Source organism: Mchenga conophoros, linkage group LG9 (assembly GCF_057382185.1).
Source record: "Mchenga conophoros isolate Kocher_MC1m ecotype Shallow Benthic linkage group LG9, M_conophoros_male_GT1.1, whole genome shotgun sequence".
NCBI lineage: Eukaryota > Metazoa > Chordata > Actinopteri > Cichliformes > Cichlidae > Mchenga > Mchenga conophoros.
Genome location: NC_140534.1, coordinates 28,472,962 through 28,488,109, shown reverse-complemented (window position 1 = coordinate 28,488,109; position 15,148 = coordinate 28,472,962). Strand labels below are relative to the sequence as shown.

Here is a 15,148-nt window from a genome sequence, read left to right as displayed (position 1 = left end):
TCACAGTTCATGTAACCTACAAGTAATCACCTTTTAATGTATTTCCTTTCCTTTTCAACAAGTTAGATATAGTGCACCTTAACATTGTTTATCACAAAATTTAGATCATCTGTTATAAAAAAAGTTTTTAATGAGATGTCTATATGGGCATACGCAAGTTTGTCACATTAAATTGTTAATTCGTCATATTACCATAGCCCAGAATATTCTGTTGTTCTATGAAAAGGAGCAAATTGCCAAAACAAAAAGCAAAGAAATTTTTTTGTTTGTTTGTTTGTTTTAAGAAAATAATCCACTCCTCTCTTCACAACCTAGCACCATATGACTCTGTAAGAGATCTGTTTCCAAGTCAGAGACTCTAGTGTATTTGTCCCATTGCTCAGCTGCGCATTAGAACAACTTCTTTTTTTTTCTTTTATAGTTAAGTTCAATTAAAGCTGGGAACAGAACTAAGAATCAGAATGGGATATCTTTTGTTTTGGAGAACAAAAATACTCTGGTGAGTTTGGGTCATTTTGAGAAAAGATTTGATAAATGGTCTGGCACTTACATGGCGCTTTTCTACTCAGTTGAGCACTCAAAGCGCTTTCTGGCTCAAGCCCCGTTCAGCTAATCACAGAACGGTTCATACAGTGTTTTATCGATGGCACACACTTTCTAACATCACACGCTGACTCATGGTACAAAAATGTTTGTAGTTAGAAAAGCTTTTGTTGAAGCTTTTATTGTTTTCTGATCAATAAGTTTTTTACCGTGATAAATTGCATTAAGTAACACAATGTGCTGTTGGATGGGTGCTATCATTAAAAAGTATCTATAAAAATCGATGTGCTTTCCTTTCAAAATAAGAACTCTTCTGAGTGACAGATATTGATCATTGAATGGTAGTGTATTTATTTATAAAGCAAGTTTTTAAAGCAACAAGTGTTGAAAACATTTCCTGTAAAAGTGCTATTGCTGTCCTCCTCTCTCTAGATGTATGCCCAATCATTGTGAACATGGTGGTCGGTGTAAACAGACCTGGGACAGCTTCAGCTGTACTTGTGATGGAACTGGATACACTGGAGCAACATGTCATACTTGTAAGTATGTGTGTGTGTGTGTGTGTGTGTGTGTGTGTGTGTGTGTGTGTGTGGCAAGTTGTGTGTACAGTTGTTTGTTCTATTCATTTTTTGTTTCTTTGTGTTCCCGTCCGTGGAACAACACTTTAGGCCGCTCTGCTCTGCCTGTGTGTGTGCGTGTGCGTGTGTGTGCGTGCGTGTGTGTGCGTGTGTGTGCGTGTGTGTGTTTGATTTAGCCTTCCTCCATTCGAATTTGAGTGATTAAGCTGTTTGTTGGGTTTTTTTCAGCTCAAAGCCACAATTCTCATTAGAGGGACAGATGAACTTTTGAAGTATTCATGGGAATCAGGCTTTTCTGACGACACTGTGTGTTTTGTTCCGACAGAGAAAAAGGAATACGACCCAAAAAGCCCCATAACACAAAGAGAACAGAGTCGGAGAGAGCAAAGCGGGATTTTTTTAAAAATGCTTAACAATTTGAGAATGCCATCCCTCCTCCCATAAGCCTCAAAGACTGTTCTCTTTTAAGAGAAGGCAGATAAGTAAAGTTCTGGAAATAAATCTAAAAGAGCAGATTTAATATAATGGAAGTGTGAGAAAGCCAGAGGAATAAAGTGAGTGAAAAAGACATTTTTCAAATTTAGGCACTGCGGAGTTGGTCTAAGTAGGTAATAATGAATAGATCATAAAAAATACAGAAACAGATGAAGCAAGATGCACATCGAGAAATGTCTTTGTACGACTGCATCTCTCTATATGTGTGAATCTGTGTCCAAAATTGCATCCCTATTTACTATATACTTACTGTATCACATACACCTCTGAGTTTCTGGGGCTATATGGAAACACTATGCAACCACATAGTGCTCTGCGATGCATTGTGCTGCATATGTGCCAAAATAACAGCTGCTGGTGATGATACATGAAAGAAACAAATGAGTAAACAAGGTGCTGACTTCACGCATGCCCTCTGAAAAAATTTGTCAAGGATTAGTTAGGAGTAATAAGAGACAGCCTAAGGCAGTAGTAACCTAGAAATGAAGGTCTCTGGTTTCCGGCTATAAAGGTGTGAGGCAAATCTGGAGACCTGCCAGTAAAGTGTGGGGAGAGAGAGTGAATGAGCAACTCTTTTCACTTCCTTAAAGAGCCGCTTCTTTGTCACGGACCTCTAAATAGTTTCTCTGGTGGAGCTTGTCGGTGGCAAAGTTGATGAAATGGAATGGACGGGCATTTATATAGTGCTTTTTCAGTCTTACTGACCACTCAAAGTGCTTTAGAGTAACAACCACATTTAAGCATGCATTCATACAGTGCTTTATTCTACATTTAAGCACCTTATTAACCCAACATGCACAAAGAAGCTGAGGTACCTTCAGACAGCACACATGGGTACAGGGCAAACCTTATGACCACCAGAATTACACTTCTCAACCTCTGGACTACGATGGCAGCATAAATAAAGAGTGAAACAAAACCATGGTGTAATTTGACGCCATGAAATGATTTAAAACATGTCACCAATTAAAGACCCAGGAGTGTGCAGTAGTGTCCCATCCTTTAGTGATTAGATACGTAATAGTCAATTAATGGAAGAATAAATATGTTTTAACCATATTCTGAGATAAAAACAATAACTGAATGGTTAATAACTTAAAAAAAAAAAAGAGTATACAGTTTTGAAAACTGCATTTTAGTTCATGCCAATTAAATACTTTGACTGTATTTTTTTGTCATTAAAAAATAAGCACAGGGGTTACCAGCATTTACAGCTTTTATGTTGATACTGCCATAAGCTCCTTTCCAAATCCTGCTAGTATTCCACTCTGATGGTAAATATATGCAGACATAATTTTTGTATTGACTTACTAAATATTCTAATTAAGTTCCCTCTGGAGAAATTTCTCTGAATTTCTCTGTACATTGAATCTTTCTGTTGTGGTACATAACACTGAAGAAGTCCTAGGAGAAATGCTGGCTATTAAACTACCATTGTATTAGAGCCTTTGCCAATGGCTTTGAGCCAGAACAGAAACATCAACCGCAACACTTCTCTTGATCCTTTGAGATTCCTCAGTACAGTTACATCCTCCCAACACTGGTTGTGGTTAACAAAAAGAGTCTCCTCTAATCAGAAAACCACCCTGCAAAACTGAGATCAATGAAGTAGTCGGAGAACATATAGAAAAGAAAAGGCTGAAAAATAAAGAAACTGCAGACAGAAATAAGGAGTTGATAGCAGGCAAACTAACAAAGAACTATTAACATATTGCAGGCTCTTTTTCTTTTTAAACTCATTGTTAAGCCTGTGAGGAGTCACACTTCAATCAAGAAAGTTTCACTTCAAGTCACGCTCGCAATTCACTTTGAAGTGTAATTCTTCCTGCTGTCCGCGTCCCTGTCTGTCTGTGTGTACGTCAACACAAACACAACATCAATATGTTGTCAGCTAGATTGCTCGAGTGTTAGGGAGAAGACGCCGCTCCTTGACAGGCACTGAATAGAGACAATGTGGTGAGCGAGGCAACCATATGAAATTGCCTTTTGGACGAAGGGGAAAATAAAAATAGGGGGGAAAAAAAGAAAGCAGCTTTGGAAACTGAGTTGCTATTTTAGGTCCATCGTGGATTTGGAAGCTTTAGTTGCTGAATTAGATAACAAAACAGAAATGTTACTCTAGCATTTGTCTATAGTATATTTTTGAGTGGCTTACTGTAGCCTCTTCTCTCGCACCAGCCTCAGGGCAAAAAGAAAAAAAGAAAAAACTGCCAATCTATGAACGCTTTTCTGTTTACGGGGAATCAACTGCTGATTTTGCTGGAAAGCCAGGCCTTAACACTGCCACCACCCACGGCCATTTTTTATTTTTATTTTTTATTTTTTTTTGCCTCATTGGTTAAGATTTATAAATAGGAAAAAAGTGTTTCCTCATCTGTCATCCATTCAACAGTTGTGCTCCTTTAAATATGGATGTTCCCCAGTGTCAGTGTATATCTCAACATGACGTGGTGTCACACTGAGTAGGTGTCAAACACAGACTTGTATTGTAAGCCTAATTTTGGGGAGGGGATGTATAGTGCGCTTGTTTTTTTTTGTGTTTTTCCTTTAATACCCATCCTCCTTCAACTGCTCATGTTTGCTCTCATTTTTCTTCACCCTTGCTCTGCTCCAGCGATCTATGAGCCTTCGTGTGAGGCCTACAAGCATTTGGGCAAGTCCTCCGATGCCTACTGGATCGACCCCGATGGCAGCGGACCTCTTGGCCCCTTCAAAGTTAACTGCAACATGACAGGTGTGTGTCTCCAGTGTGTGTTTGCGTGTGTGCCTTCCATACTGTCTAGCCCCAGTGACCTGTGAAAGGAAATAAACTCTGCAGCCTTAACCTGTTATATCTGTGGTTTCCATGGCAACATGTTCACAGTAACTGACATTTACTTCTGAAGCAGCAGCAAACACAGATACTGAGATGCACATGCACATCAAAACACACGCCACAAACATATACGCAACGAAGCTGTTATGCAACTCTAGGAGTGCTCTAAGGGTCTGTGTGACACTTCTTCTGTCACACACACCTGCACACTTCCATGAACACACACACACACACAGTGGAATAAGTAGATAGTCTGGAACAGCAGAGCATGGAGGCAGAGCAAAGGCGAGACTTTTAATGAAATGTCACTGCACTCCACTGGCTGGCCCCTTAGTCACGCTGAATAGCGCACTCACACACACCTCTGAAATGTTAAGAATTTCACGCTCTCTCTCTCTCTCTCTCTCTCCCGCACACACACACCTCAGAAACCTGAACCACACACACACACACACATTCCCTGACTGACAGTGTGAATGAACAAGGAGCTGTGTGAGTGACTGGTTCGTACTATAACAGGACAGAAGTGTCTATTAAATCCCGGAGTCTCATAGCTGTAACTTAGATTACACGGAAAGAACTTCACTGCCATGACAGCTAAACTGCACAACTCATGTGTTGCTATGTCTGCATGTGCGAATCGATTGCATGTGTAAAATTAAACGAACGATCAAATACGTTTCCTAGGTTTAAATTGCGCTATGGCTTGTTTTCATTTTGAATGTGTTTTGTCTATTTTCATAGAGGACAAAGTATGGACCACAGTGATGAACAACCTGCCTCCCAAAACCATAGTCACAGGCTCCAGCAGAAACAGACGGACCGTGTTACAGGTCAACTACAGTGCCTCAATGGACCAGGTAATGCACTTGAACACGTTAAGCATAGAAAGTGTTTTGTCTGCAAATAAGGCAAAAGTAGTATTATACTTAGGTTTAGAAGCCAAAAAATCTTTTTTTTTAAAAATGAAAAGGAATATATTATGAGATGGAAAAAAGGGTTTGGATTTGTTTGAATTGTAGCCCTCAGGCTCTGGGCTTCTCCCTTAGTACATATTATGAACGATGAGAACCGTGAGGATTTTTTTACTGACTACTGCTAACATCTGTTTTGTTTTAGATGATTTTATCCCACCCTTTAAAAGCAAGCCTAATATGGTGCACGGCACACATTACTCTGCTGTAGGTGACAGGACCATAGGGTTTCATTTTTGGGCTGTTTTCTCTGAGACCTCTGGTTGTGAGAAAGCAGCTGCATTTTCTTCTGTGATAGCAGTCTTCTTATTGTTTGCTGAAAAAAAAGCCCTTTATTTTTCCGACTACGCCTAAGTCACATGGACTTGAATTGGCATTAACATTATGCATGCAGTGCGTGAATTAAAAAGTAGTGAAGCAGTTATAAAGCCACGTCTCTTTTCCCATGGCACAATACTGTATTTATTAAATGAATATGTGCAGAATAGTTCAATCATTACAACTAATCATTTATCATTTTTTTCTTGGCAAATACTAAATGTGCTTGTGGAGCTGTGCCTCGAGTTGTATGCAAATTGAAGTTTTCCCAGAGCTAATGTGTTCCCCAGCCTCTGTAATTTCTGGTTAAGTAAACATACAGGCAGCATGAATTTGGGATAACTTGAGTTTTTACATATCAGTGGATACAGTGATTAGTGCAAGATAATTGAAAACTAAAAGGACACTTCATTGGTTATACTATCCCAGTGTCACATTCGACCCCCATTTTCCTTAAAAACTGTCTTAATTTCTTCATGTCTTAGATTTAACAAGTTGCTGGAAACATTCTCCCGAGATTTTGGTCCATATCGACATGATAGCATCACAAAGCTGCTGCATTTTGGCTGCACATCCATGATGTGAATTTCCCTTTCAATCACACCCCAAAGGTGCTCTATTGTACTGAGATCTGTGAAGGCCATTAGAGCACAGTGAACCAGACACCAGATTGAGATGATTTGAGCTATGTAACATAGTGTGTTTTACTGTTAGAAGCAGCCATTAGAAGACACTGTGGTCATAAATAGATAGGCATGGTCAGCAACAATACTCAGATAGGCACTTAGACACTGCAACACTTAGGCAACCATACGTACTTAAGACCCCAAAACTAGACAAGAAAACATGCATCATCATACCACTACTAGCCTAACTGCAAGGCAGTTGCTTTTATGTCGTTCATTCTGGCACTACCGTCAAAATTTCTGTCACAGCAGAAATTGAGAATCATCACAGCAGGCAATGTTTTCCCAGCTTTCTTTTGTCCAACTCCTGAGTAGAGATGGCACGATACCACTTTTTTATGTCCGATATCATAAATTTGGATATCTGCCGATACCAATATGAATCCGATATAGTGTGTTTTTTAATCAATAAAACTGTTTTTTTAATATCTTGCTGCTTTTTGTATAAGTTCAAACTCAAGTTAAAAAAAACAAACACTAAAGCTATTCTATGCAAAAAATACAATGCACCGAAAATATTTCATAGTTCAGCAATATCAGTCTCTCTGATCAATCTAGTAAACTTAACCTACACCATCCTCCCTATTCTGGTATTTTAAAGAGTAAGCAACCAAACTAATAGGGTTGTAAAATAGGGAACCACCCTCCACCTCATGATGCTTAACTTTAATTTGATGCAGTGTGAAAAAAATGCACAGAAATCAATTATTTTCAAGAATAATTAAATAGATTCAACATCTTTCTTCAACAGAATTGCAGACTGCACAGATGGTACCTTCCCAAAGGAAAAAGTACTATAGCTTTACTAGGGTATATTAGACTCAATAATTACTATGTACAGTAATGGACTTCTATACATTTTACATCAGATTAAAACTATGGGTGTAAGATTCGGATAATTATTTATTAAAAGCTAGACATTTTAAATGAGAATAAGAAAGAAAAGTATGTTTTTGTGCCCCCTTTTCCCTGTTCATGCCCTATCGGCCCCCCTGGCTAAACTTTGCTAGATCCGCCCCTGCACAGTTACCAGCCGTCAGCTACGTAGAAAAGGATCCTGGTGTACAAAGTAATATTAAAGAAATTGTAACAACAGCTTAGTATGGGACCGATACCGATACGTAATATCGGATCGTCCATCTCTACTCCTGAGCCCATGAGAATTGTAGCCTCAGTTTCCAGTTCCTGTCTTGACAGCAGTGATACACAGTGTGGTCACTTCAAAGATGACCTCTGCCAACAACAAGGCGGCAGGCCATCTTGATCATGTCATACCTAAATGCACTGAGATGCTGCCATGTGACTGGCTGATTAGATGTTTGCATTAGCCAGCAGTTGAACAGATCCACCTAATGAAATGAAATGAAATTTCTGCATGGTGTTTGTAATGATCTCACACACACAGGATGGTCTTTCACTACAGTAACATTTCAAGCATTTCTTAGCTCAGAGTATTATATTTTTTCAAAGCTGCTCCCAACTTGTTACTTTTCGACAGTCAAAAGACTGGGTTAGTATCATATCAATGTGCCAGGTTAATACTGTGAAGGGTCATACTTTAAATGAAGCCAAATTGTCTTCTAAAACTTTTTTGGTTCCTAAACAAACCGAAGCAAAAATTGAAAGTGAAAACAAAGTCACACAAGCACACTGAGCCCCAAAATGGGAGACAAACCACGGTCTTCTGACTGACAGAGCTGTAACTTCCAACCTCCAAATGCGGATTTTGTTCCTCTTTAAGAGGATTGTTATCGCTCGGCCTCTGCTGTTCCTGCAGCTGGTGCTTCAAAGCACTGACAGCAGAGGTCCTGGGTTTAGAACACAGTGAGCATTTATGCTGCAGCACAGTTTTTCTTCTGTTTTGACAAAGTTACTAACTTTATGATCGCAGTATAAGACAGCCAGAGCTACAGCACTTCACGCATTCAGCCAGTCTTTCAAACATACTGCGATATACTAACATAAAAAGTGTCCATCATCATCCCCTCATCACCTGCCTGCTGTGCTTCACCCACACACAGTTCAGACTACCTAAATCTCTTCTCACACTCAAGAGTCAATATCTTAATCTTTCTGGTGAGTGATTACAGATTGCAGTTGTCACTCACAGTCAAAAGAAAACTGTGTGTGTGAAGTTTAAAGGAACCCCAATGGGAAGAGACTGCAGGATGACTATGACATTACATGGTTTGAGAAGCATATCCATCAAATTACGTTATTTCATAATTTGTAGTGGCCGCTTATTCCATTTTCAGCTTCTCGGAGTCACAGAAGGCAAAAATTAAAACAACTTTAGAGTGTGCTTTCTTTCGTTTCACAGCTCAGTAATTTGTTCTTACATGAAACGGGCCTGTCTGGTCGAAGAAGATAAAATGAAAATACATATCCCTGCTTGTGTTTTCAGGTGACAGCCATCACCACCAGTGCAGAATACTGTGAGCAGCAAATCGCCTACAGCTGTCGCATGTCCAGACTCCTCAACACTCCAGGTAAAGGCTGAGGATGGCATCTTTATTCACCGCTGACTCAAACATGGGTAGACAGTGCTGACACAGATAGGAGGTTTGGTTTTCACCACATAGTCAACCTTTGATGGAAAATTCATAACATATAAAAACACAGTCTTCCCGTCTGCTTCTGTCCGAGGATTCTGTGTATGGGAGACTGAAGATTGTTTTATTAGGGCTCTTTATGAGTGTCAAAATCATGGGGGATTTAAGGACATGGCCTTTGCTAGATCTGATTATAGACCTGTTACAGATTTTCTACTAACATCACCAAAACAGAAATTACAAATATATTTTAAAAAATGGTTTACCACCCCACAGGCTGAATACCAGACATTTGCAGTATTTATGCCAAGGAGCTTTAAAGCTTTTCTGGTGACTGGTTGCTGTCCAGCACCATGGCAAGATACCCTTCATTGGCTTTCCCCATGTGTATGTTTGAACCGTTGCCTGCATCCTTGTTTTTAGCCACCAACAGAACTACACACGATACAACTGAAGCAGACCTCTGAAAATGAGTTGTGTTCTGGCTTTGCTCATTCTGACTAGATTAACTTGGATTACACACATTTGCATTCGATTTGTTTGGACTGAGTCAGTTTGGCTGTGGTTTGCCTGAGCAAGGCCTGGTAGGGTTTTGTGTCAGTTTGGTTTATATTAGTTAGGCTGGCGGTTGTTTAAGGTTTGTCGTGGATTAGATACATTTGATTTGTGTTATGGTTCGGTTTAGCCGTGTGTGAATGGCTTAAACAGCTAAAACGCCTCTACGCAACAAGAGGAGGGCTCATAGCTGTGCAGCTGTCTCTGGTGGTGACAGAGGCATGTTTGTGTTTAGTCTAATATCTCACTGGGTTTGTGTGTTTGTCTGTGTATGTGTGTGTGCGTGTGTGTGTGTGTGTGTGCATCCTCATGCATGTGTGTGGGTGTGCATGGTATTGTTCACAGAGCATTTGTTTTTGTTTTAATTTTTTTACTACAAGAATTACAAGCTTGCTGTCGGAACAGCTTTCTATTTAGAATTTCCCTCTGTTTCCTAACACACACTCGTGCATACGCACACACACACACACACACACACACACACACACACACACACACACACACACATTTATATTTGTGCACCATGACACACCTTAGGGAATAGCTTCATAAAGACAAGACACTCCTAGCAATTAAAGTGAGACAAGACAGAAAGAGACTGAGATAGGAGTAGAGGATGGCGAGTTCATTCGATGTGTGTGCGTGTGTGTGTGTGTGTGTGTGTGTGTGTGTGTGTGTGTGTGTGTGTGTGTGTGTGTGTGTGTGTGTTGATGCGTATATTTGTGTCCATGGTCCTTGATTGACTGACTGGGAATAAAGCAAAAAATAGTTGGGTATTAGTGCAGCAGACCAAAACTTTGCAATTAACTTCCACTCCTCTCTGAGATTGCACCTCCATCTACAAATATGGTATCCGCATACTCGCGCATACACAAACCCATGCTTTGTTAAAATTCCTCTTTTTCTTTTTAACTCTCAAGCCCTCTGTGGCGTGTACACACATACCCTGCCACAGCCACACACAGACAGCCAGTAACTAGTTTACTCCTAATTCAGTACCTTGCAAGTTAGGGGAAATCCAATTACTAGTCTAGAATGACAGAGAAAGCAGGACCAGGAAAAATCATTTACCCAAAAATATGCTTCATAAATTAGCTGTCAGCTTTCATCAAATTACACTGTCAACAGCATTTCCACTGTGAACCACAAGCACACACGCACGCGTCACTATACACACTTGCTACTCTTCCACTTCCACTTTTTTCCCATCCAGATCTCATCTATTAGACTAGGGTTGGCATTTTGGAGCTAAACGAACCGTTAAATGGGAATTATATTCTGCCACCAGTGACACCCTTAATTTGAATCCTTGGCAGTAATTGTTCTAATTGCCTGACCCCTTTCTCACCTCCTGCACCTATTCTGTCCTTTTTATCATTTTTTATCACCTCTCTCTCTCGCACTCAAACATCCACAAATTCCTTCTCGCTCTCGAACGCTCACTCGATGGCACGATTGGGAGATCCAATAATCGGGGACCTCGATGCTGATGTGTACAGTAACACGCAAAGAAACACGCGCACACAAGTACATAGAGAAAAGCAATATTTTCCTTCGCTTTCCTTCGGTCCTTCTTCAGTGTCATTTTCCCTCTCCCCACTGCTCCCTATAATCTTCTGCATGCACATTTATCAATTTCTAGCTATCTATTCTCTCCTCTTCCTTCACTCTTATCTCCCCTATTCTCTCATTGTTCTCCCCCCTCCTCCAATTTAACATCTCAAGTCTCCATTTTTGCCTCATTCTCATTCTTCACCTCCACTTTTACCTCACGGTATTGTCTCCCTCTCTCTTTAAAACCACTTTTCCCATCATCCTACCTCTCTGCCCTGGTCTTCGCACTCACGCCGTTGAACACTTTTCCCATTAGTGTTAGAATCACAGCTTTTAGATAAGAATTAGCGCCCTTCACTAATGATTTAGTATCATCAGTACTCCCTTCACCGCAAACAATCTGTAAACAAGCGAAAGAGCAAGGCTCGCACAAACAAGCCTTTGTGTAGATGCAAACATGGATAAAAACACACTCCATAATTCCCTCTGATACACACCCTCACACCTACAAAGGAGTTTAGATAAAGCGTTTTTGCTGAAGTGTGTTGTTGCTGCACAGCTGTCCTTAACTTACAAAGCATTTTCATTCCCTTGTTTTTCTAGTGCCTTTGCTCCTTCATCAGCTTGTGTCCTTGAAGTAACCCATTACAGTTCCCAGCAAATCTTACAGTTTGTATATTTAGTATTAGATTGCTTGTTTATTGTCATCAACACCCATCGGCTCAAACATCTGATAAGAACAATTGCTAAACATTTCATTGTAAACCAGACCGAATGTGGCATCTTTTTTTTAAGATAAGTACAAATGTTTACAGTTTTCTTCCTTTCTGTAATATCTGCAAGGGCAACCACAGTTAAGATAAGGTTAAGGTTATCATGAGTGTTTGTGTTTTTCTTTTTTCCTTTTTTTTTGATTGAGACCTCGATTTTATGAGGTTTCGGGGATGTCTAAAGGGCCAGGCCTTTGTGGAGCATGATGCTTTGCCCATGTTTCATTGTGCCTATTTGGAGACCTCAAGGACATCCTGACTGCTTATCTGTTACTTCAGGAGATTCCCTGAACTATACCCTGAATTTCCTTATTATTTGAAAGGAAGAGGGGATGTGGGAGGGAGGTGTAAACATATTTCTATGTGGTTGGATAAGCTCAGGATGACCATACTTCTGTAACATTTGTACTTATCTCTCTTCTTGATATCAAGCATTTCCTGGATAAACGTGGCCATATTTTATACTTTGCAGAAATGATCTCTTGGGAGGTTATTTTCACATAAAAATGCATGATGCAAGCGTATGGTCAAAGTATGATTATTCAGTTAAAGCACTTGCTTGAGATTTTTTTTTAATAAAAGAAAAACTTACCACACTTCAAAAGGTAAGCTCTGAAGAATTTAAAGGTTTAGCAACATATGAGTGATGCAAGCCAAAATAAATGCCTTGACAAAGCAATAATATTTCTCCATATAATAAAAGAAAAACATTTATTAAAAAAATGTCAATCTGAAACATTTTTTGTCTCTTTTTTAAAGGGTTTTAGCCTGGCTTTGTTTAGCTACTTCATGGATAAAAATATTGCACTGCACCTCTTAATCTTTGATTTTATACACCTGAAAAATAGCACTGAAAATAGCACCTCCTTGAATTCAAACACCTGGCTATGCAATCTGCCTTTGCAAACATTTGTGAAAGAATGGTTTCTGAAGCGCTCACTACTGTACTGTAATAGGATGACACCTTTACAAAAAGTCATTTATCAAATTTCTTTCCTGCAAGATATTCAACGATCAACTGGAAGTTGTATTACTGCAAAATTCCATTGTTCAGGAAGCAAAGTGGCAGATCATGTAAAGTTACAGAGCAGGGCAGAGGTGCATGGTATGGATTTGCATGGCTGAGCAGCTTATAGGTATAATGTGTAGGTAGCCCACTGCTTTTGTCCATATAGTGTATTTAGCATGTTTCCTCACAGAGAAACTCTTCTGATGCTCCATTTTCTCTTCCTCTCTTGTGTTGGTCAAAGACAGAAATGTCTAATGCCTGCAGGCAAGCGAGTGTGACGTTCGTGGCAACAGCTGTGTGCAGATCAAAAATGGATAATATATCGAGTGCCGCGTTTAAAGCGTGGAAGTACTAACCTTACTTTGAGTTGAATTCCGTAAAAAGTGACAAAAACACTAGCGTCCGCTGCTCACTGTGTGGGAAGAAAACTTCTTTATACAGCGAGAAAAACCCCTAAACGTCTGAGCAAGCACCAAATACGTTGCCGCTGGAATGTGAAATTATTATTATTATTATTATTATTATCCTTCCACTGACCGCTGCAGCACAACTGCACCAGGGCAAACCTCCGCCTGCCCCACTCCTGCTATACAGGTGAAAATAGAGCAACATGACTGCTGAGTCTTTGATTTTATTTATTTTCTGCTGTGTTTTACTTGCATCTATTTGAAAGAGTGAGTGTAAACAAAAAAAACATTGAATTTTATATGCTGGAATATGCAGAAAATAGGTTTAAATGTTAAACAATTTTCTTCCAGTCAGAGAATGTTGCATATAATTTAACGTTTGCTTGATGCATAAAGTTAAAAGATTAAAACTAATAAAACAAGTTTTAAAAAGAGACTTTTTCATTTGATTACATTTTATATGAAAAAGTAGAATTGGGCTGAAAAATCTTTTGCTTTCTTACCTATTTAGGGGATAAATCATGTTTTAAAAAGTAACAAAGTAACTAATTACTTTTGAAAATAAGTAAACTGATTACCTTCCTTTTTTCGGGAAGTAATCAGTAATTAATTAGTGATTACTTTTTTCAAGTAACTTGACCAACACTGACTGATACAGTCACTTTTTTTTTGTTTATATGAATAAATGCTGGTTAGATCTCCAGCCAAGCTCATGCTCTTATTATAAAATCCTAATATTTCGGGATTTTATCACATTAGTAGCATACTTATAGGCCGTGAAAATGGTACACAGACAATGATGAAAGTAAGAAGAAAAGAAAGCTGAAGAAATACTTGAGATGTCTGTCACTCCTGCTCTGTTTACATTACAGTCACATGTCAAGCCAAATTACTGTTTTTTAGCCAGCAAGGATACTGATTCAGGTGTTGACAAGGACATTAAAAAGTGCTTCTTTGGCTGGCAGTCGAGGCAAAAACAACTCAAAGCATCAAATGTGAACAAGTGTTTATTTGATTTTATTAAGTTTACCTTGTCATTCTTTTAATGAGCATGTGCTCCTTTGTGACTATACCTTGCAGGTTTTGGGTTTTTTACAGACTTCTGATGTAAAGTCCTATTTGTAACAACCTTGCATGAAAAGCAGGTTAGAAATTGGTCGTTGGTACAAAAAGGGTATAAAGGACAAACAAGGAGAGAGTCAGGGACACAGGAGGAGGTAAAAAAAAAAAAGGAACAGGGTGGGATAGAGATGAGAGATGAGTGGGGTTCAGGATAATGAGGCTGTTTGTATGTGTGGCATTGTTACAGTCCAGTCCTTGGGCACTTCTGGTCTCAATTATTGCCTCACAAGTAACAGCAAGCCAACCACTGTCATATTCCACGCACGTCTTCGCACACATTCTCGAAGGTCTTGCATTACACCCTAATGACTTTATTCCGTGGATCTGGTTAACCACTTGTTTATTTTTTTTCTTTTGTTTGTGGTTTTGGATGTTCATCATTAACCTTTACAAATCCAGCAGTGGCAATTGCTGTTTTTTTCCCTCTTTTCTCCTTCTCTCCCCCTTCGCTCTTAAGCTCACATGCCTATAAAAATAACAGGTACCTGATAATGGTTGCACTGCTGTGAAATGAGAAAATGGCTAGCTTGCATCCAGCTGAACTCAAAGTTTGTCACTCCTTATGTTTTATTGGTAAATATGCAATTCTTGACAAATCTGCAATGAACGCTACCACCTCCCTCCGCAGAGTGGCTTTTAACATCAACACACTCTCATATGTATTTATTTAGCAGTTTTACTACTAATGAAAAAAAAGGATGAATGTGATCAACAGGGACCTTGCCTTGACTATAAGATAAGATAAGATAAGATAAGATAAGATAAGATAA

The 15,148-nt window shown here is 39.3% G+C and overlaps 1 protein-coding gene across 2 annotated transcripts in view; it reads left to right on the top strand.

Annotated features, from left to right (window-relative positions):
• Positions 1–15,148, top strand: part of cntnap2a (contactin associated protein 2a) — a 409,241-nt gene that overhangs the window by 261,052 nt on the left and 133,041 nt on the right. For both annotated transcript variants that reach the window (XM_085287388.1, XM_085287389.1), the window contains exons 12-15: positions 976–1,082; positions 4,231–4,350; positions 5,176–5,291; positions 8,814–8,898. In XM_085287388.1, coding sequence (XP_085143514.1) covers positions 976–1,082; positions 4,231–4,350; positions 5,176–5,291; positions 8,814–8,898 — 428 coding nt within the window. The remainder of the gene's footprint in view (positions 1–975; positions 1,083–4,230; positions 4,351–5,175; positions 5,292–8,813; positions 8,899–15,148) is intronic.